Source organism: Salvelinus fontinalis, unplaced genomic scaffold (assembly GCF_029448725.1).
Source record: "Salvelinus fontinalis isolate EN_2023a unplaced genomic scaffold, ASM2944872v1 scaffold_0337, whole genome shotgun sequence".
Lineage (NCBI taxonomy): Eukaryota > Metazoa > Chordata > Actinopteri > Salmoniformes > Salmonidae > Salvelinus > Salvelinus fontinalis.
Genome location: NW_026600546.1, coordinates 6,986 through 28,884, shown reverse-complemented (window position 1 = coordinate 28,884; position 21,899 = coordinate 6,986). Strand labels below are relative to the sequence as shown.

At 47.5% G+C, this 21,899-nt stretch overlaps 1 protein-coding gene across 6 annotated transcripts; it reads left to right on the top strand.

The window, feature by feature from the left end:
* Window positions 1–8,207: 8,207 nt before the first annotated feature.
* Window positions 8,208–21,723, top strand: LOC129845672 (uncharacterized). 6 transcript variants are annotated; one of them, XM_055913544.1, is made up of 21 exons: window positions 8,208–8,303; window positions 9,188–9,243; window positions 9,327–9,407; window positions 9,499–9,623; window positions 10,237–10,380; window positions 10,641–10,739; window positions 10,837–10,998; window positions 11,150–11,249; window positions 11,446–11,666; window positions 12,323–12,479; window positions 12,651–12,874; window positions 13,185–13,305; window positions 13,577–13,773; window positions 13,888–14,002; window positions 14,431–14,600; window positions 14,697–14,794; window positions 14,941–15,071; window positions 15,398–15,587; window positions 21,199–21,340; window positions 21,438–21,534; window positions 21,608–21,723. In XM_055913544.1, exons 1-21 carry the CDS (start codon window positions 8,296–8,298, stop codon window positions 21,679–21,681), a joined length of 2,712 nt encoding a protein of 903 aa, XP_055769519.1. In that variant the 5' UTR covers window positions 8,208–8,295; the 3' UTR covers window positions 21,682–21,723. The 6 variants fall into 6 exon arrangements, with proteins under 6 accessions (XP_055769519.1, XP_055769521.1, XP_055769518.1 ...); XM_055913543.1 differs by lacking the exon at window positions 8,208–8,303 and adding an exon at window positions 8,342–9,085; XM_055913546.1 differs by lacking the exons at window positions 9,188–9,243; window positions 9,499–9,623 and having other exon boundaries at window positions 8,215–8,303.
* Window positions 21,724–21,899: the final 176 nt, after the last annotated feature.

Here is a 21,899-nt window from a genome sequence, read left to right as displayed (position 1 = left end):
AAAACGATGTACAGTAATCAGTACATACATTTTACGTTTGGGTGGCCCAGGGAAATGTGAGTTTTTCGAGCTTTTCGAAGCAATTTTTGTATATCTTTCTTTGTAATACTGTATGTATTCAATCATTTCGAATTGATCACTTCCCACTGGGCACATACATCAATTCAATGTTTATTCCACGTTGGTTCAACGTAATTTAATTGAAGTTACATGGATATTGTGTCACAGGGAATTTTAAAATCTGCAGTCAATTTAATTATGTTTTCATGTGCCATGATTCTGACATTTCACATATGATCCTCATAGGATTAGGCTACATAATTACAGTGGTGTAGTAAATGTAATCGCAATTCAATACGATGTGCATATACTGTACATATAGCCAATATAGCCATTAAACCCATGTTCAGTGACTGTAATCTGTGACGCAAGTGGCCTAATATGTTTGTGACGTTCCATGGAATCCACAGTATTGTTTAAAACTAGATTCTGATTGGCTTGCAGGTCATTCTACAATGTAAATTATAAATGAAAACGTGCTTTTATATTAGTGTTACAGATTCACAATACCGAGTGTGTCTCAACCCGTACCGCGCTTTTATCTGCCTAAAGGTATCTTCATGCACGACTGGATAGGCCTTTTGGATACGCTTGTCCAAGGTAAGGATATGCGTCAAGCTATAGCTTTTTTTTTTTAATACTTTTAATGTTTTAGGTCCGAATTCAAATTACTCCAGTCAAGTGATTAATCAGTCCAATGGCCAATAACATGCATTAGGCATTGCACAAATCAGTGTCTAGGTCAGAATATAAAGTTGCTACTTCCGTCAACTCAAGTTACTCAATTCAAGTGATTAATTGTAAGATTGACTTGTTTTGACTGTCAAAACAAATAACTTTGATGGAATATTCCAAATTATAATGGCAATTATGCATCACAAATTCACAATATTACTTGTATTTCAATGATTTATCCAGGCCCAAGACATAAAGTCTTCTGAAAGCTGTGTAGCAATCATTCCATTGCTGACCCATAGGATGGTAATCACGTACATGATTGGCTTAATCTAGAATTATGGATGCCTTTCATGTGAGTACACACACCACATTTTCTTTTCTTTTTTACATATCTCAGAAGGAAGATACCTCAATATCTGGAAGCACTGTCTCATGTACAATTGTTAATGCTATCTCTGAAATGTCTAACAAAATGTTGACTTGATTGTTTCATCAAGACCTTCTCATCACAAGTTGGAACTAGTGGTCAACATTATGCAGCCATAAATAACATGGACCAATATTTTCATGGAGGTAAGCACTATACTTCTGATGGGTTTAAAGATTGTATTACATTATCTAAAAGTGAGAAAGTAAACCCCAGCTGTTATTCTTTTCACAGGGAAGGACAATCCCCATTATGCCATGAATGTTTCATTGCTGAACAACCATAGATATGTTTCCTCTAATTTGGCTCCCGTTCTGTCACGTTCCTGACCTGTTTTCCTTTGTTTTGTATTCATTTTAGTTGGTCAGGGCGTGAGTTGGGTGGGTTTGTCTATGTTTTGTATTTCTATGTGGGGTTTTGTGTTCGGCCTGGTATGATTCTCAATTAGAGACAGGTGTGTATTGTTTGTCTCTAATTGAGAGTCATACAAAGGCAGCCAGGGTTTCACTGGTGTTTTGTGGGTGTTTGTTTCCTGTGCCAGTGGTTGGACCACACAGGACTGTTTTGAGGTATGTCACGTTTGTTGTTTTGTAGTTTGTAGTGTTTTCCTGTTATTTTCATTAAATCATGAACACTTACCTCTCCGCATCTTGGTCTGATCCATGCTCCTCCTCGTCTGAGGAGGAGAACGACATTGACTGCCTTAACAGAAACACCCACCACAACAGGACCAAGCGGATTGAGGAAGGAAGGCAAGAACAACAGCAATGGGGAAAAGAGGAATGGACTTGGGAGGAGATTCTGGACGGAGAAGGACCCTGGGCAGAGCCAGAGGAGTGTCGCCGCCCCAAAGCGGAGCTGGAGGCAGCGAAAGCGGAGAGGAGGTTCTATGAGGCAAAAGCACGTAAGAGCGGCTGGAAGCCCGAGAGGCTCACCCAAAAATTTCTTGGGGGGGGGCTAAAGGGGAGTGTGGCGAAGCCGGGTTGGATACCTGAGCCAACTCCCCGGGCTTGCCGTGGAGTAAGAGGGCGTCGTACTGGTCAGACACCGTGTTATGCGGTAAAGCGCACGGTGTCCCCAGTACGCGTGCTTAGCCCAGTGCGGGCTATTCCACCTTGCCGCACTGGGAGGGCTAGGTTGGGCATCGAGCCGGATGCCATGAAGCCGGCCCAACGTATCTGGCCTCCAGTACGTCTCCTCGGGCCGGCGTACATGGCACCAGCCTTACAGGTGGTGTCCCCGGTTCGCCTGCATAGCCCAGTGCGGGCTATTCCACCTCGCCGCACTGGCAGGGCTACGGGGTCCATTCAACCTGGTAGGGTTGGGGAGGCTCGGTGCTCAAGAGCACGTGTCCTCCTTCACGGTCCGGTATATCCGGCGCCACCTTCCCACCCCAGCTCAGTACCACCAGTGCCTACACCACGCACCAGGCTTCCAGTGCATCTCCAGAGCCCTGTTCCTCCTCCACGTACTCTCCCTATGGTGCGTGTCTCCAGCCCAGTGCCTCCAGTTCCGGCACCACGCACCAAGCCTCCTGTGCGTCTCCAGAGCCCTGGACGCACTGTTCCTTCTCCCCGCACTCGCCCTGAGGTGCGTGCCCTCAGCCCGGTACCTCCAGTTCCGGTACCACGCACCAGGCCTAGAGTGCGCCACGAGAGTCCAGTGTGCCCTGTTCCTGTTCCCCGCACTCGCCCTGAGGTGCGTGCCCTCAGCCCGGTACCTCCAGTTCCGGTACCACGCACCAGGCCTATAGTGCGTCTCAGCCGGCCAGAGCCATCTGTCTGCCCAGCGCCGTCTGAGCCATCTGTCTGCCCAGCGCCGTCTGAGCCATCTGTCTGCCCAGCGCCGTCTGAGCCATCTGTCTGCCCAGCGCCGTCTGAGCCATCTGTCTGCCCAGCGCCGTCTGAGCCATCTGTCTGCCCAGCGCCGTCTGAGCCATCTGTCTGCCCAGCGCCGTCTGAGCCATCTGTCTGCCCAGCGCCGTCTGAGCCATCTGTCTGCCCAGCGCCGTCTGAGCCATCTGTCTGCCCAGCGCCATCTGAGTCATCCGTCTGCCACGAGCCATTAGAGCCGCCCGTCTGTCCCGAGCCAGTAGAGCCGTCCGTCAGTCAGGAGCCGCTAGAGCCGTCCGTCAGTCAGGAGCCGCCAGAGACGCCCGCCAGTCAGGATCTGCCAGAGACGCCCGCCAGTCAGGATCTGCCAGAGACGCCCGCCAGTCAGGAGCTGCCAGAGACGCCCGCCAGTCAGGAGCTGCCAGAGACGCCCGCCAGTCAGGAGCTGCCAGAGACGCCCGCCAGTCAGGAGCTGCCAGAGACGCCCGCCAGTCAGGAGCTGCCAGAGACGCCCGCCAGTCAGGAGCTGCCAGAGACGCCCGCCAGTCAGGAGCTGCCAGAGACGCCCGCCAGTCAGGAGCTGCCAGAGACGCCCGCCAGTCAGGAGCTGCCAGAGACGCCCGCCAGTCAGGAGCTGCCAGAGACGCCCGCCAGTCAGGAGCTGCCAGAGACGCCCGCCAGTCAGGAGCTGCCAGAGACGCCCGCCAGTCAGGAGCTGCCAGAGACGTCCGACAGTCCGGAGCTGCCGTACAGTCCGGAGCTGCCGTACAGTCCGGAGCTGCCGTACAGTCCGGAGCTGCCGTACAGTCCGGAGCTGCCCTACAGTCCGGAGCTGCCCTACAGTCCGGAGCTGCCACTCAGCCCGGACCTGCCGGAGTCCCTCAGCCAGGACCTGCTGGAGTCCCTCAGCCAGGACCTGCTGCCCCTTATCCCGGTGTTGCCCCTTATCCCGGTGTTGCCCCTTGTCCCGGTGCTGCCCCTTGTCCCGGTGCTGCCCCTTGTCCCGGTGCTGCCCCTTGTCCCGGTGCTGCCCCTTGTCCCGGTGCTGCCCCTTGTCCCGGTGCTGCCCCTTGTCCCGGTGCTGCCCCTTGTCCCGGTGCTGCCCCTTGTCCCGGTGCTGCCCCTTGTCCCGGTGCTGCCCCTTATCCCGGTGCTGCCCCTTATCCCGGTGCTGCCCCTTCATTTAGGTGGGGTTAGTGGGAGGGTGGTCATTGGGAGGGGGATAAAGAAGCGGGGATTGATTATGGTGGGGTGGGGACCTCGTCCACCGCCAGAGCCGCCACCGTGGACAGACGCCCACCCAGACCCTCCCCTAGACTTTGTGCTGGTGCGCCCGGAGTTCGCACCTTAAGGGGGGGGTTCTGTCACGTTCCTGACCTGTTTTCCTTTGTTTTGTATTCATTTTAGTTGGTCAGGGCGTGAGTTGGGTGGGTTTGTCTATGTTTTGTATTTCTATGTGGGGTTTTGTGTTCGGCCTGGTATGATTCTCAATTAGAGACAGGTGTGTATTGTTTGTCTCTAATTGAGAGTCATACAAAGGCAGCCAGGGTTTCACTGGTGTTTTGTGGGTGTTTGTTTCCTGTGCCAGTGGTTGGACCACACAGGACTGTTTTGAGGTATGTCACGTTTGTTGTTTTGTAGTTTGTAGTGTTTTCCTGTTATTTTCATTAAATCATGAACACTTACCTCTCCGCATCTTGGTCTGATCCATGCTCCTCCTCGTCTGAGGAGGAGAACGACATTGACTGCCTTAACACGTTCCTCCAACAGTGAGCAAGACCTGCCAGCAGAGCTCACTGGAGCAGGGAGACATCCCGTCATCCTTTTGGCGCCTGACAAAGTACACTTTTTTTCTTCTAAATAACACTATAGTAACATTTTCTGCACAAAGTTACATTCCTAATAAGATTGGTGTTAAGTGAGAAAGAATCCTAAAGATGGTCCAATGGGCATGGTCTGAAGCCTCTCGTCATCTCAGTATGTTGAACCGCCTGATTTCTTGCAGGCTTGAGATTCAGATCCTGCTGAATGATGTTAAGCATTCGATTAAACACATCCAGGGGACGCTGAACACCATGCAGGGGCAGTGTATTGAGTTGCAAACTGCCATGTCTAAGGTAGTGTCAGAAGAGTCTCAGATACAGAAGAATAAGTCTATGATGGTATGGCGATAATGATTGAGATGGTGATTATAATGATGACTAGCGGTACCCCACCCTACGGGCGGTAAATCATTGGATCTGATTATTTCAATTCAATGCAATTCAATCTTTGAGGACTGCAACCATAGAAATACAATTTATTTACACTAATAATAAGCTATTGTCAACTTCTCGTCTATGCTTATCTTGCTCATTGCTCACTGTCAATTGCTGATTGTTACCCTATGTGTGCATCTATTATTGATTTCTCAGAGAAAAATAATTTGGTTGCAAATGTACCTGGGACCATGTAAATAATTGTTAGGCTACTCATTTTGAATCCACCGGTGGCAACTTGTGTGACCATAAAAGTCTGTGTGCGACTGGGCACAGTAAAATAATTTGGTTACTGACCTGCCCTACATCATAGAAGGCCCTTCAAGTCGGAACTAGGAAATTCTGACATTTCTGACTCGCGAACTCGTTATGGAATGATGATTTCAAGTTACCCACTTGTGAAGTATCAGAATCAACCAGTAGGAAGCTCTACACTGATAAGTTACATTCATTTTAACTCTGAGGTTCCAAGTTTCCGATGGCATGTGAATGCGTCAATAATTGCCATGGTAATTTTGAATGTTCAGTCAGTGAGCATTATGGGTAATTATCCTACATACTTACATCAAATACTTTATGATAGCATCATCTTCTGTAGTAACAGTGTCATTCCAAACACAATAAATGTGAAAATTAAGAAAGATACAAAATATTGCTAAAGTGAAGAAAATCAGCTCAAAATTGTAGGAGGAAATGCCCCTGCAGCAGGGAGGCTTACGGTATTATAATATATTGTAGATAACATTAATATAATTTGTGTATTTACAGTATCAGTAAACATACAAATTAAAGTCTATGCTAGGGATTGATCTACACTGAGTGAACAAAACATTAAGAACACCTTCCTATTGAGTTGCCCTCCCCCTTGGTGGTGGACCATTGTTGATACTCAGGGAAAACTGTTGAGCATGAAAAACCCAACAGCATGGCAATTCTTGACACAAACCGGTGCACCTGGCACCTACTACCATACTCTGTTCAAAGGGATTTAAATCTTTGGTCTTGCCCATTCACCCTCTGAATGACACACATACACAATCCATGTCTCAATTGTCTAAAAATCAATCTTTAACCTGTCTCCTCCCCTTCATCTACACTGAGAAGAAGATTTAACAATTAACATCAATAAGGGATTATAGCTTTCACCTGATTAGTCTATGTCACAGAAAGAGAAGGTGTTCTTAATGTTTAATACACTCAGTGTATGTGTCAATGATGTTATAGATTCCAGTGGTTGATTTTTTAGGGAATGACTATATGCTCTATATTATACCTGCAGATCATCACAGCAGCCGAAGTTGCTGTGCAGAGGGAGGAGATCCTCCAAGCATCAGGCCTCATCCCGTCACAGAGGGAGGGTATCCTCCAAACAGCCAGTGTCCCTGCACAGAGGGAGGGTATTCTCCAAACAGCCAGTGTCCCTGCACAGAGGGAGGGTATTCTCCAAACAGCCAGTGTCCTTGCACAGACGGCGGGGATCATCCAAACAGCCAGTGTCCCTGTACAGAGGAAAGGTATTCTCCAAACAGCCAGTGTCCCTGCACAGAGGGAGGGGATCCTCCAAACAGCCAGTGTCCCTGCACAGAGGGAGGGGATTCTCTCAGCAGCTTGCATCACTGCACAGAGGGAGGAGTTCCTCCGAACATCAGGCCTCATCCCTGTACAGAGGGAGGGAATTCTCCAAACAGCCAGTGTCCCTGCACAGAGGGAGGGGATCCTCCAAATAGCTCTAATCATTGCAAAGAAGACGGAGATCCCCCGAGCATCAGGCCTCATCCCTGCACAGAGGGAGGGGATCCTCCGAGCATCAGGCCTCATCCCGTCACAGAGGGAGGGGATTCTTCCAGCATCTTCTATCACTGCGCAGAGGAAGATCCTCAGAGCATCAGGCCTCATCCCGTCACAGAGGGAGGGGATTCTCTCAGCAGCTAGCATCATTGCGCAGAGGGAGGAGATCTTCCGAGCATCAGGCCTCATCCATTACAGAGGGATGGGGTTCTTCCAGCATCTTCTATCGCTGCGCAGAAGAAGATCCTCAGAGCATCAGGCCTCATCCCTGCACAAAAGGAATTAATCCTCCTGATGGCCAGTGTCACTACGCACAGGGAGGGGATTGTCCCAAAGGCTAGTGTCTCTGCTGAGAGGAAGGGGATCCTCCAAAACCAGTGTACCTGCACAGAGGGAGGGGGTTCTTCCAGCAGCTAGCATCACTGCGCAGAGGGAGGAGATCCTCCGAGCATCAGGCCTCATCCCTGAAGAGAGGGAGGACATCCTCCTCATGCACATTTGTGGCCTGCTGGAGGTCATTTTGCAGGGCTCTGGCAGTGCACCTCCTTGCACAAAGGCGGAGGTAGCGGTCCTGCTGCTGGGTTGTTGCCCTCCTACGGCCTCCTCCACGTCTCCTGATGTACTGGCGTGTCTCCTGGTAGCGCCTCCATGCTCTGGACACTACGCTGACAGACACAGCAAACCTTTTTGCCACAGCTCGCATTGATGTGCCATCCTGGATGAACTGCACTACCTGAGCCACTTGTGTGGGTTGTAGACTCTGTCTCATGCTACCACTAGAGTGAGAGCACCGCCAGCATTCAAAAGTGACCAAAACATCAGCCAGGAAGCATAGGAACTGAGAAGTGGTCTGTGGTCACCACCTGCAGAATCACTCCTTTTTTGGGGGTGTCTTGCTAATTGCCTATAATTTCCACATTTTGTCAGTTCCATTTGCACAACAGCATGTGAAATTTATTGTCAATCAGTGTTGCTTCCTAAGTGGACAGTTTGATTTCACAGAAGTGTGATTGACTTGGAGTTACATTGTGTTGTTTAAGTGTTCCCTTTATTTTTTTGAGCAGTGTATATTGGAATCGAACGTTCGCAGAGATTGTTTTGACTGGAGTGATGCTTAGGACTTCATAAAAAAATCTGTTCCGTTTTGTTTTACCACTACAGTCTGTTCGTCGGACGAAACTGGAGAAAAATAACTAGTGTCGAAAGTAAACATCCACACCTCGATGGTGTCAACTCTGCTTATGTCTGCATAATGAAAAGGTAGGGGGAAAAAGAAAAAAACATCTGGTCTAGCGATCGATGACAAATTAAATGGTGCCCGTGTAACAGTTTTACTTCTGTGCCGAACCAGTGACCCTTTGCACACATATACAACAGTTACCCATCGCTCCACAAAAGCCGCGGCCCTTGCAGAGTAAGGGGAACAACTACTTCAAGGTCTCAGAGCGAGTGATGTCACCGATTGAAACGCTATCAGTGCACTACCCCCAAACTAGCTAGCCATTTCACACCGGTTACATCCAGCATAACCCCTCATTCAATTACGCCAGTGGCAAACAGTGAAATGTGAGGAGCAGGAACAGCTATAGCCCTCAAACTCACCTCTGGGTCTCAAAGCCAGTTCCACTGCATTTCTTCATTGTTCTCCTGTCATCGGGGACTGATCTAGACCTGGGACACCAGGTGGGTGCAAGTCATTATCAGTTAGAACAGAAAACCAGCAGGCTCGTAGGGCAGGGGAGCGTTTCCCAAACTTGGTGTGCATTTTGGTTTTTGTCCTAACACTACACAGCTGATTCACATTAACAAAGCTTGATGATTAGTTGATTATTTGAATCAGCTTTGTAGGGCTAGGGGAATAAAAAGAAAATGTGCAGCCCTTTGGGGTTCAGGTGACTGAGTGTGGGAAGCCTTTGTCATAGGGTAAAAGTTGAATACCCCTGGGCTGTAGGCTGCACACCTTGGGTCAAATATTAGATTCTGTAGCTGTGTATTTTATCAAAACAATTCTGTTCTACAATGGTTCCTTTCCTTAGCTCAGGGTAAGTAGTAGCAGGCCTAGAAGAGTCTTATGCGACGCAAACATTTGAGTTGTGTTCTTCCTCCTTTTAATCAATCATAATAATTTGTCAAATGCCTTACAGGTTGTTTTGCCTGTTGGCAGCTGTGGGCATACAAGCACAACAGAAACCTTCTATAAGTATGCATTTTTCACCCTACAAGTTCAAGCACTAAGCGTTTGACATATCTTTTTTGTTTTTTAACTAACCTTTCCCATTCCAGATGACCTCAACGCTGAATGCCTTGGTAACGTTATTCGTTTGAGTGTCGCTCCTCTTTTTAAAGAGGTTGATGCTGTCTTCAGTGAGTTTGTCTCTTATGATTCTCCTTTCATAATTCATGGATTGATATTGTTTGTCAACTATTGTGTTCACACCATCTCCATCTCTTCCAGATGACACACAAATCATAAACCTGACGCCTGGCCTTGCTACTCAGTGTGGATTCAGCTTTAAATTTGACCCCATGGGGAATGCCATGTTTTTTGCTTCTCTTCAAAACTGCTTTTCCCAAAACATGGTAACCCTAAGCACTGTAGTGTTTGCTTGTACTTCAAATGGACAGTTTGCCTTTCAGTGTCACTGCATTTGCAACCCATAATGTAGCATTGTCATTTTGTTTAACCTTTGACATGGAGTCATGCTGAGACCAGGCTCTTTTACAGATGAGCCCTGTATACACAAAGATACAAGTCAATATGTGCATCACTAGATGAAAAATGTAATCATTGAAAACAAACGCATTCTTCAGTAAAAAGGTCCTCAATAAGCCTGAGTTGCTAATTCATACAATTTTAGAGCCTGGAGGTTATTAGAAGTACAGCGCCAGAAACATTTAAGCAGTTTTACCACCCCTGGGTCTGCTATCTCTTACCTCTAAGTTAACGATAACGTAAGGTACAGCAGAAGTTTATGGAGGGCTTTCAGAGGGACAGACAACTTTCTGATACAGACTGCAGTGATGTGTACTACTGAGCTTTTCTCCTGTAGTGTGGCTTCAATACAGTGGCAGCTGCATTCATATGGGCAATTTTGCCACAGTCTATAACTTGCATGAACGTCAACTGAATTATTTATTTTCTGCTATATAATGAAAGGCTTTAATTATTTTTTTCCTTCCCCCTTCATTTTAGGATGATAAGATGTTCAGCTTGGTCATGCAGTTCAGGCTGCCAGGAAACCACATGAATGAAGACCCTGTGTATAGAGTGGGCAAAACCTGTAGCTACACCCCCTGGACCTCCCGAGAGATTCTGTGCGACCGCAACTACATGGAGGCAAGTGAGCAGAGCATGCCCCAAAGGACACGTTTACAGTCGAGCTTGTTGTACTGCCTGTATAAATGATCTGTCTAGAGCTACAACTGTCCAGTGTTTCATTTCTTCTGCTTCTGTGACACAACGTAGAGGGTCTTGACTCTCTCAATTCAATACTCCTTCATTTAAGGAGGCGAGTGGACAGATTGAGAACTGGCCCTTGATTTCGTATTGTATGGGAGGGAGAAAATGCATAGGGAATAATGGCCTTTCTTCTCTAGGTGTCTGTCAGAAGGACTCTTCCAGACATCCAAACCGTCCCTGAACAGCCCACTGGAGGTCCGAAAGCAAGGAGCGGCAACTTCCGGAGAGGAGCTGAGGTAGCCATGTCTCTGTAATTTCACTACAGGATGGCGCTAAACAAAATGTGCATTTGTTGACAATTTGTTTAATTCCTGTTTCCATTTCCTGAGACAGGCTGTTGCTGCAGGATACAAAATGACAGCAGTCGTCTTTAGTCCTAGCAAGAAGGTCATGAGTGTGGATGAGGTCCAAAGAAAGGGCTATGCAATAGCCAACACTCCCACACGGCTGGTGTTAAGAAGCCCTCATAATGCAGAGGAGACATACCTCCAGAATGTAAGCTGACTTTCTCCACTTCCTTCATGAACTGGGTCATGTTCAGTAGAGCAAAATTTTGGAAACGGTGGCCCTACCTGAACTCTGCAACATATTGTTAATACGGTGTGCCCTACTGAACACGAACCTGGTGTGGTTTCCCCCTGAACAGGTAGCTGGGGTTCCGATGCGGGTGCTCTCAGCCTCAACCTTCTTTGAGCAGAAGTGGCTGGTTACTCGAGTAGATTCCACGGCTGTTTGTCCAACACCAGGTTGAGTGTGAAATAATGGACTAACTTGGCAAATTAAGATCCTATGAAACCAGTTCTTAATTGGCTCCAGACCAGACTTTGATTTGTGTTCAGTTGGTAAAATGTTATGGGATTAACTTTATCCAAATAATGGCACATTTTGTTTTCAGTTGAAAAATGTTCTGTTATGATGTGCACTTGGCTTGTTTCACTGCAGGGGCAGTGGCCTTTACTCCAGAAGTGATCACCTGGTACATGCCCAAGCACATAGACCCACTTTTCTCCTCTGATGCCTTCACCATGTTGGAGGTGTACATGGGAATTGACGCTAAGAGGCTGGACACTGAGGAAATGGCTGCCAGAAACTACTCGGTTTTAGTCACAGAGGCTCATATTATTGTTGAAATTCCGGTGGGGGCGGTTGGCGGCTATTTCAAGGTCAGTGTTGGATGAGTAAAATGTTCCTCTTTAATTTCTAAATCTTATTTGAAGAGCCCTTTGTACTGCAGCAGTTGACAGTGCTTTGCAGTAACCCTTTGCCATCTCTCATGGGTAAACTCCTAGAAATGTTGTCTTGTGTAAAATGTTTGTAATTTAGCAATTGTCTGCTTAATCAGGCTAATATACAATGGATTGGTGTGTGTATATACAGCCTGACACATTGGATTGCAAAATTGTGTGAATGTTGCATAAAATGACATTTAACATTGTCCTTCAGCCGCTTGAAATTTGAGACCAAATATCCACACTAAAGTATTGTTTACCTGACTTTAGGGAGCCGGTAGCTTTGCCACTCAACTGAATGCAAGCAACGTTCGGTTACACTCGGCTACTGTTTACATATTGTGCAAGTGTTTACTTGGCGTGTCGGTTGCTTTGAAAATACACACCGCCGGAAATACAAGTTGACAACCATATGCCTACCAGCTCTCTAAAGTCGGGTAAACCGATATTTTGTCTTAAATTACGAGCGGCCGAAGGACAAACCACACAGATAACCGGTAGAGTAACATTCTGGCTTGTAAGGAACATTTAGCTGTTTTTGCACTCCACTTGTATTACAGCCTGAATGCATCACTCGTCTCCCTTTACAGAGCCATATTCAGGATGACCAGTACTTTGTCACTTACACCATTGAGCCCATGCTTGAGTTGCTGTGGATCGAGGAGGTCGCACACGAGGACACACGCTACAAAGTCCTCTTCCCTATCACAACACCTCCGATGGCCAGGCCTCCACAAGTTCGCGACTGTGAGTCTGGTTTAGTTAAATAGTGCCTATGGTAATTTGGGATGCCTGGGTTGTTCATTAGGCACAAAACAGAAGAAAATGTACTAAAACGGGGAGGCAATAACAAATGTCCATTTTCGACTTCAATTGTAGCGCATTTCAAAATGTTTCCCTTTGTTTGCCAATGAACAGACACGCCCTTAGACACAGTTCCTGAGCAGGCAGTGTTTGTGCTTGAGTTGGGGACCTTCAACCTTGATGTGGAGCTGCTGAACATCACCTTTCCCACCATGGTGCTAACTGTTGCAGAGTGCAACGCCAGAGGCTTCAATGTTCAGGAGCAGAGATCCCTGGACAACACCTTGAAGAGCTTCAGGATGGAGGTGCCCTTCTCAGACCCGGTGGTCTCTAAGGAGGTGTGTTTCTGTTAAATGCAAAGCCACACGCAGTGATTTGTACACGCCCTAATAAGTGGGCCACCAACAAAATATAAATAATGGCACAAGTGTACTTTGTATCCCTCATTTACTCAAGTGTTTCCATTATTTTGGCAGTTGTATGCATTCACTTGCCAATAGTGCTTGATTTAGAGGAATGAGGGCAACATTACTTTAAGTATATAGTTTGTTTTAATAGTCCCCATATGTACTTGTCACTTGATATTGAATAGAGTTCTGTTACAACAATAATGCTATCAATTGACCAATGCTTTTAACTTCACTACAGAGAAGGGCGGAACAAGGTGTCACAACCTTCACTCTTCAGCTGATCTACGGCCTGGTCGTCTTTCCAGAGTACGCTCCTTTCTCTCACTCTGCCGTTGTGGACGCTGTACTGCTGGACATTGGTATGTCTCTGGACTAGGCCAAACTACTGTTGAATGGCTTCCTCTCGTTAATGATTGCAGTGAAAGCCCAACTAGCCATACTGTAGGTTTTTCCTATGCGGTCTCTCTACAAAGAAAATGTTAAGCTTTAGAGTATTTGGACCCAGTGTCCTGTTCGTGGTTTGCCAGGATCGTGTTTATTCTGAAAACAAGGTTTTCTCCTTGGACAAGTTCAAGTAGTACCTTCCTGTTTTTTTGTGCTTAATGAACACAACCCTGTTTGTCCTTGTAGTGCCACCCTCCGTCACTGGCAACTGTGATCAGGAGAACTTTCACATCACTGTGGACTACAGGAACCAAGATCCCTTTTTCGTGGTCTTGGTTGGCAAGCGGCTGCTTAACCATGAGCTTGCGCAACAGTATTTGACAGAGGGCGACGCAGACTTCACCATCACGTTGCCCTTCTCTTCGCCGGACGCAGTGTTTGAGGTACGATGCTCTCCCAAAACATGTTAACCTAAATTGCAGCAGCTAGCCTCGCTTTCCTTACCCTGTATACATGCATACAATATTGGACTAATGAACTCTCCCATTGGTTCCCAGTCGGTTCACCCGTCCTCTGTCAGGAGCAGACTGGATTTGGCTCTGTTGAATCCTTACAACAACATGACCATCAAATACTTTTCCCTGGCTTGCAGATTCCTCAAAAAGCTGACTGGTTGGTTCTCAAACAATTACTTCCGATAAATAGTCGTTTGACATGGTTACTGTAGTAACCTGGTATATTTGTTTACCAATAGATGGCAGTATTGACTCAAGACGGGGGTTTGCTTCCCGCTATCCGTAGCTATTTCCTATGTCTGCCTATTTAACTATGATTAAGAAAGCTTCAGGTAGTTTAAGCCAGGTGCATAAGATAATGTTCAAATTAAATACTAAACCTTACGTAAGTCTCATGAGTCGTAATTATAAGGAAGCCTTTAAGGATACTACCGTTACCAAACCTGGGTTCCTTGCAAATACTGTGAGTCTAATAGTAGTGCCAGATGGGCATGGTTTGCACTTTTGGTGCTATTCCATTGGTTCTACTGTGCTCAATGAAGTGTAACAAATACAGAACCTGTCTTTTGCTCCCCCACCCCCAAGAGTGTTTCTCTAACGGAACGATGACTGCGCTGGCGGTCAAGGTGGAGTCTGCTCCCAGTCTGAACCCCGGTCAGCTGACCCTGAGCGACCCCGCCTGTGGTCCCACCTACAGCGACGATCGCTTCGCCTACTTCCACTTCACTGTCAACTCCTGTGGCACCACCAGGAAGGTAAAATGACTATTACCCTGAGGTGATGGGTACTGTGTATTTACGGACTGTTTGCTTCTGCAGGCTGTAATAAGTCAATTCCCCTCTACTACATAGTTTATCAACAATGTCATGCTGTATGAGAACGAAATCTCCTTGCCAGATGAACTTGAGGTGAAGCTGAATGGCACGACGTCTTCAGAGGAGGAATATCAGTAAGTGCATTACGCATCACAATTGTAGCAATTAGGTTTTTTAAATTCTTCACCAATTGCTCAATACTTTGTATACAGGGAAAATGTGCCTCTACTACCAGTGTCCACTCCACTGCTTGAAGTTTACCCTACATCCCTCTTTTTAGGTTAAAGGTTTCCTGCTACTATGTGGTCAACATCACTCGCACATTGGTCTTCCTCACCAGGCCGCGTGACAACGAGCCTTTTGCTGAGACTGGGACTGGTCGACTAATGGTCAGAATGAGACTCGCTCAGGGTAAGCGTGCACAAATTCAGAATTTCAACTTGGCCTCTAAATTCTAATCACTCCTGATGATCTGGAATATAGAATCTTGGAAGGTGTCCTTTACAAAACCATTCCCAAAAATGTAAGCCTTATGATATATTACTCTTGCGTTCTGAGATCTACAGGTGTGGCTATGGAGTAACGGTGAGGAGCTGATTTGGGAATTTGTCAGAAGCCTCTGGTGGGGGGGTTCATCGGGGCACAACAGGATATGATAAACGTGTTTTTCTTAATGGACAAGTTGAGATGGTACCTTGCTGTTTTGTGCCCACCGGTTGTCTCATTCTGTGTTCCAGACGCCTCGTATAACACGTTCCACCAGGAGGAGGACTATCCAGTGGTGAGGTACCTGAGACAGCCTCTGCACTTTGAGGTGGAGCTGACCAGGTCCTCTGACCCAAAGATAGCGCTGGTGCTTGACCACTGCTGGGCCACCCCCAATGAGGACCGTGACTCCCGACCCCGGTGGAATCTCATCATTAATGGGTAACTTGTTGTTTTTGGGCCTAAACAAGTGTTATTCCACAGGTGTGGTTCCTGAGTAATTAGCAACCTATCATGCTTGGCAGGCCATTTACTTTGGCTACCGTGGCTATGCCCCCATCCATAGGTCATGACGTGTCACAATGGTTTGAGCTTAAAAACGATGTGAGCAGTATGCGGTCTGTCACCAGATCTCCACCCAAATGAACACTTATGGGAGATTCTGGCGCGTAGCATCACACGTAGCATCTCGTGTACTCCGAGATCCCAGGTGTCTTAAACACCATACGTCAGTTGAGTCTGACAGACTCTTACGTGATAACCTGACTGCATTGTATGGCGTTTGCTCATATTCGGTACCACCTTCAAAAGTGTTTTACACACGTGTCCATTACAATCTAGGCAAGAATCAGAATGCATGAATTGCTCTGGCGCATTGCTTGAAATTCTTAATTAAAATGAAGTACTTATTTTGAAAATATGATACCGACTGTCTATTCGGCAACTTTGGTTAAACCACGGTCAATTGATCAATATTCAGGTCGCCTGTAGTCTGACCATTCTGGATCATTTAGAATTTGAAGAACCATTTAGAGGGACGTCTCACCACATGAGAATGCATTCATGTCAATGTAATTGAATATACATGTTGGACATCCGTCATTTACCTAGCTATAAAAGTTTTTGCAGTAGACAAAGTAATATTGTTGATGAGAAATGCTATGGCATTGCTAGTATGACCCTCCCTTGACAAATTAAATGCATTTTTTTTTCAAATAGGCAGCCCAATTTCTGTTTTTAAATAAATAAAAAATGTACTTAATCAGATTTTCAGGTCTGATGGGCCGAAAGATCAGAAATTAAAACCAACAAACTACTGTCGTGACCTTGAATTATCTGAGGACTGTTTAATTGTTACCCGACTCTAAATGAATCGTGTTAGGATTTGGGGTGCCGAGGAAACGGTTTTAAACGGAACGACTTGATTAGTGTAGTGTTAGCTAGCTACATAGTTGTGTTTGCTATCTTTGTATCTAAGATAATTGTGTAGTTTAGAGAAATTTAGAGAAATTGTCGAGGTTACCTAGCCAGCTACACTTTCAACAACGCAGCCACTTCTAGCCAGCCTACTTCACCAGCCAGCAGTACTATATCATTTTAGTCAATAACATCTTTTTTTTTTTTTTTTTGCAATGTAAGCTTAACTTTCTGAACATTCGAGACGTGTAGTCCACTTGTCATTCTAATCTCCTTTGCATTAGCGTAGCCTCTTCTGTAGCCTGTCAACTATGTCTGTCTATCCCTGTTCTCTCCTCTCTGCACAGACCATACAAGCGCTTCACACCGCGTGGCCGCGGCCACCTTAACCTGGTGGTCCCAGCCCGCACAACCCACGTGGAGTTCCAGGTCTCCGGTAGCCTCTGGAACTGCCGATCTGCGGCCAACAAGGCAGAGCTCATCTCAGCCTATGCTTCCCTCCAGTCCCTCGACTTCTTGGCACTGACGGAAACATGGCTCACCACATAACACTGCTACTCCTACTGCTCTCTCTTCGTCTGCCCACGTGTTCTCGCACACCCCGAGAGCTTCTGGTCAGCGGGGTGGTGGCACCGGGATCCTCATCTCTCCCAAGTGGTCATTCTCTCTTTCTCCCCTTACCCATCTGTCTATCGCCTCCTTTGAATTCCATGCTGTCACAGTTACCAGCCCTTTCAAGCTTAACATCCTTATCATTTATCGCCCTCCAGGTTCCCTCGGAGAGTTCATCAATGAGCTTGATGCCTTGATAAGCTCCTTTCCTGAGGACTGCTCACCTCTCACAGTTCTGGGTGACTTTAACCTCCCCACGTCCACCTTTGACTCATTCCTCTCTGCCTCCTTTCCTCTCCTCTTTTGACCTCACCCTCTCACCTTCCCCCCCCCTACTCACAAGGCAGGCAATACGCTTGACCTCAGCTTTACTAGATGCTGTTCTTCCACTAACCTCATTGCAACTCCCCTCCAAGTCTCCGACCACTACCTTGTATCCTTTTCCCTCTCGCTCTCATCCAACACTTCCCACACTGCCCCTACTCGGATGGTATCGCGCCGTCCCAACCTTCGCTCTCTCTCCCCCGCTACTCTCTCCTCTTCCATCCTATCATCTCTTCCCTCTGCTCAAACCTTCTCCAACCTATCTCCTGATTCTGCCTCCTCAACCCTCCTCTCCTCTCTTTCTGCATCCTTTGACTCTCTATGTCCCCTATCCTCCAGGCCGGCTCGGTCCTCCCCTCCCGCTCCGTGGCTCGACGACTCATTGCGAGCTCACAGAACAGGGCTCCGGGCAGCCGAGCGGAAGTGGAGGAAAACTCGCCTCCCTGCGGACCTGGCATCCTTTCACTCCCTCCTCTCTACATTTTCCTCTTCTGTCTCTGCTGCTAAAGCCACTTTCTACCACTCTAAATTCCAAGCCTCTGCCTCTAACCCTAGGAAGCTCTTTGCCACCTTCTCCTCCCTCCTGAATCCTCCCCCCCCTCCCCCCCCCCCCCCCCCTCGTCCCTCTCTGCAGACTTCGTCAACCATTTCGAAAAGAAGGTCGACGACATCCGATCCTCGTTTGCTAAGTCAAACGACACCGCTGGTTCTGCTCACACTGCCCTACCCTGTGCTTTGACCTCTTTCTCCCCTCTCTCTCCAGATGAAATCTCGCGTCTTGTGACGGCCGGCCGCCCAACAACCTGCCCGCTTGACCCTATCCCCTCCTCTCTTCTCCAGACCATTTCCGGAGACCTTCTCCCTTACCTCACCTCGCTCATCAACTCATCCTTGACCGCTGGCTACGTCCCTTCCGTCTTCAAGAGAGCGAGAGTTGCACCCCTTCTGAAAACCTACACTCGATCCCTCCGATGTCAACAACTACAGACCAGTATCCCTTTCTTTTCTCTCCAACTCTTGAACGTGCCGTCCTTGGCCAGCTCTCCTGCTATCTCTCTCAGAATGACCTTCTTGATCCAAATCAGTCAGGTTTCAAGACTAGTCACTCAACTGAGACTGCTCTTCTCTGTATCACGGAGGCGCTCCGCACTGCTAAAGCTAACTCTCTCTCCTCTGCTCTCATCCTTCTAGACCTATCGGCTGCCTTCGATACTGTGAACCATCAGATCCTCCTCTCCACCCTCTCCGAGTTGGGCATCTCCGGCGCGGCCCACGCTTGGATTGCGTCCTACCTGACAGGTCGCTCCTACCAGGTGGCGTGGCGAGAATCTGTCTCCTCACCACGCGCGCTCACCACTGGTGTCCCCCAGGGCTCTGTTCTAGGCCCTCTCCTATTCTCGCTATACACCAAGTCACTTGGCTCTGTCATAACCTCACATGGTCTCTCCTATCATTGCTATGCAGACGACACACAATTAATCTTCTCCTTTCCCCCTTCTGATGACCAGGTGGCGAATCGCATCTCTGCATGTCTGGCAGACATATCAGTGTGGATGACGGATCACCACCTCAAGCTGAACCTCGGCAAGACGGAGCTGCTCTTCCTCCCGGGGAAGGACTGCCCGTTCCATGATCTCGCCATCACGGTTGACAACTCCATTGTGTCCTCCTCCCAGAGTGCTAAGAACCTTGGCGTGATCCTGGACAACACCCTGTCGTTCTCAACTAACATCAAGGCGGTGGCCCGTTCCTGTAGGTTCATGCTCTACAACATCCGCAGAGTACGACTCTGCCTCACACAGGAAGCGGCGCAGGTCCTAATCCAGGCACTTGTCATCTCCCGTCTGGATTACTGCAACTCGCTGTTGGCTGGGCTCCCTGCCTGTGCCATTAAACCCCTACAACTCATCCAGAACGCCGCAGCCCGTCTGGTGTTCAACCGTCCCAAGTTCTCTCACGTCACCCCGCTCCTCCGCTCTCTCCACTGGCTTCCAGTTGAAGCTCGCATCCGCTACAAGACCATGGTGCTTGCCTACGGAGCTGTGAGGGGAACGGCATCTCAGTACCTTCAGGCTCTGATCAGGCCCTACACCCAAACAAGGGCACTGCGTTCATCCACCTCTGGCCTGCTCGCCTCCCTACCACTGAGGAAGTACAGTTCCCGCTCAGCCCAGTCAAAACTGTTCGCTGCTCTGGCACCCCAATGGTGGAACAAACTCCCTCACGACGCCAGGGCAGCGGAGTCAATCACCACCTTCCGGAGACACCTGAAACCCCACCTCTTCAAGGAATACCTAGGATAGGATAAAGCAATCCTTCTGACCCCCCCCCCCCCCCCCTTAAAAGATTTAGATGCACTATTGTAAAGTGGCTGTTCCACTGGATGTCATAAGGTGAATGCACCAATTTGTAAGTCGCTCTGGATAAGAGCGTCTGCTAAATGACTTAAATGTAAATGTAAAGATACCGTCTCCCAACTTAAACTCGAGACGGTAGAAATCTATTACTTTGCTAAAGTCAACTTATTAACCATTACATCGTATCCTCCTCGCAGCTGCAAGAACCCCAGCCTTATGATTCAGTACTACACAAATTGGTTTAATTTATTTACTAGCTAAACACACAGGTCCCTAGCGGACTGACACAATATGACGGCTTGTTACGATGTCTCCCCCACCCATGGTTCCATAAGGGACACTTATCGTTGTTACATTTTTGCATGAATGTATTTGTGGGATGCCGCCGTGGTTGGGTCTTCTCTCTGATTGGCTCCCTGAGGTCACAATGTCAATAGTTGTCCGTGGCTCCAATGACTAGTCTTGAACGGAACTTCAGGATGGATTTTCCTTTCACTCATTCTGGAAGATGGGCTAATCAACCCTGTCGCTGATTCCTCAGTGGGTGATGAGAGTAGGATGGTTTGGATATAGTAGCAGAATGGTCCCACTGAAGTTAGCTTTTCTAGGTACTTGGCTCAAACAGCTAATCGGCTGTACCAGTGACTGTCTTCCTGAGGGGTGTTTATTCTCCCTCATGTTGGTATTCAGGTTTCGGACCACTTTGGACATGAGCTGCAGCTCGCCGTCCTTAGGAAGGTGCGTTTTGGAAAGTTCCAACCATTTCAAATGTGTAGCTAGCAACTCACGGTTTTCTGGTCTAATGTTAATTTCAGTTACCAATCCTTTTATGCACTCTGGCCGCCGGGGACAGTTCTGTCAGTCTGACCCGCTCTCTGATGTCACTTGTGGCATGGCTACTTACTATGCACATTTTCTAGGAGTTTCACTAATATGTTCAAAAGTGAATACTGGAACAATATTTCTAACATAAGACTGGTCAGAGATAGAAAAAGAATGTAACGTTGATTTTTAAAAAGGAAATACTGGAACTAGAAAAGTGCTCACACTACAGGTAGGAAGTCTCGAGCCTTTACATTGTATATGAAATATGTTGGGTGTTTTTCAAGACCGAGGTGAATTTAGGAGGGGTAAGAGTTTGTGGGAAAAGCCTGTTAACAAAGACATTCCTTTAGTTCATACTGGAGGGGGAGAAGGAACCCACTTCTCCTGTCAATTTACAATGGGTTGAATTGTTCTGATCCTCACAGGACAGTCATGACACCACCGTAAGACTTCGTACACAAGGCGGTTGGGGCTTAGTGTTATTGTTCCTAACTTAGTCCCTCTCTCTACACTGGCAGTTGTGAGAACCCGGAGGATCCGTACCGTGTAGTCTTCCACCCGGTGGTAGCTGACGCCAGGGTCCACTTCCCCCCTCACGTCAAACTCTTTGAGGTCTATATGTTTTCCTTTGTCGAGGATGCGGTTGAGCCGAGTGGCCAGGTAACAAAGTTCACCCAACAATCTTTAGGTTAATTTGTGTGTGGCAATCATCCCTTTATTTAAATTTATCTGACACCATCAAATCTTTGATTCCTAGGTCTTTGTCCATTGTGATGTGGTCATCTGTGACGCCAGTAGTCCCTCTGGCGGCCCCTGTAGTGGACAATGTGTGAATCAGGACAACTTGAAAAGAGGTAGGTCTTGTTTTATGCTTTTCAGACCCTGTCAGACCATGACTGAACTAATAGGTTCTCTCTCTCTCAACAGGTCAACGACATGTCAAAGACCTCTTTGAGGAGCCTCATTTCTATGTTTCTTCTGGATACATTCTTAGGGTGTAATGTCTTGTTCTAACATGTCAAATAAAGTGTTCTATATAACAATTACGTTTGCTTTACTTGCGTGGCAACAATCCTAACCGTTGGAGCTAGTATCTGATTTGCGTATAACACCAAGGCGCATGTACTTTCGTGGATGTAGTAGGCTTGTCATCTGACGTGTATCAATCAACCCTTTTGTAAGCATGGAACTCTGAACCATCCACACCAATTTCCCGTCT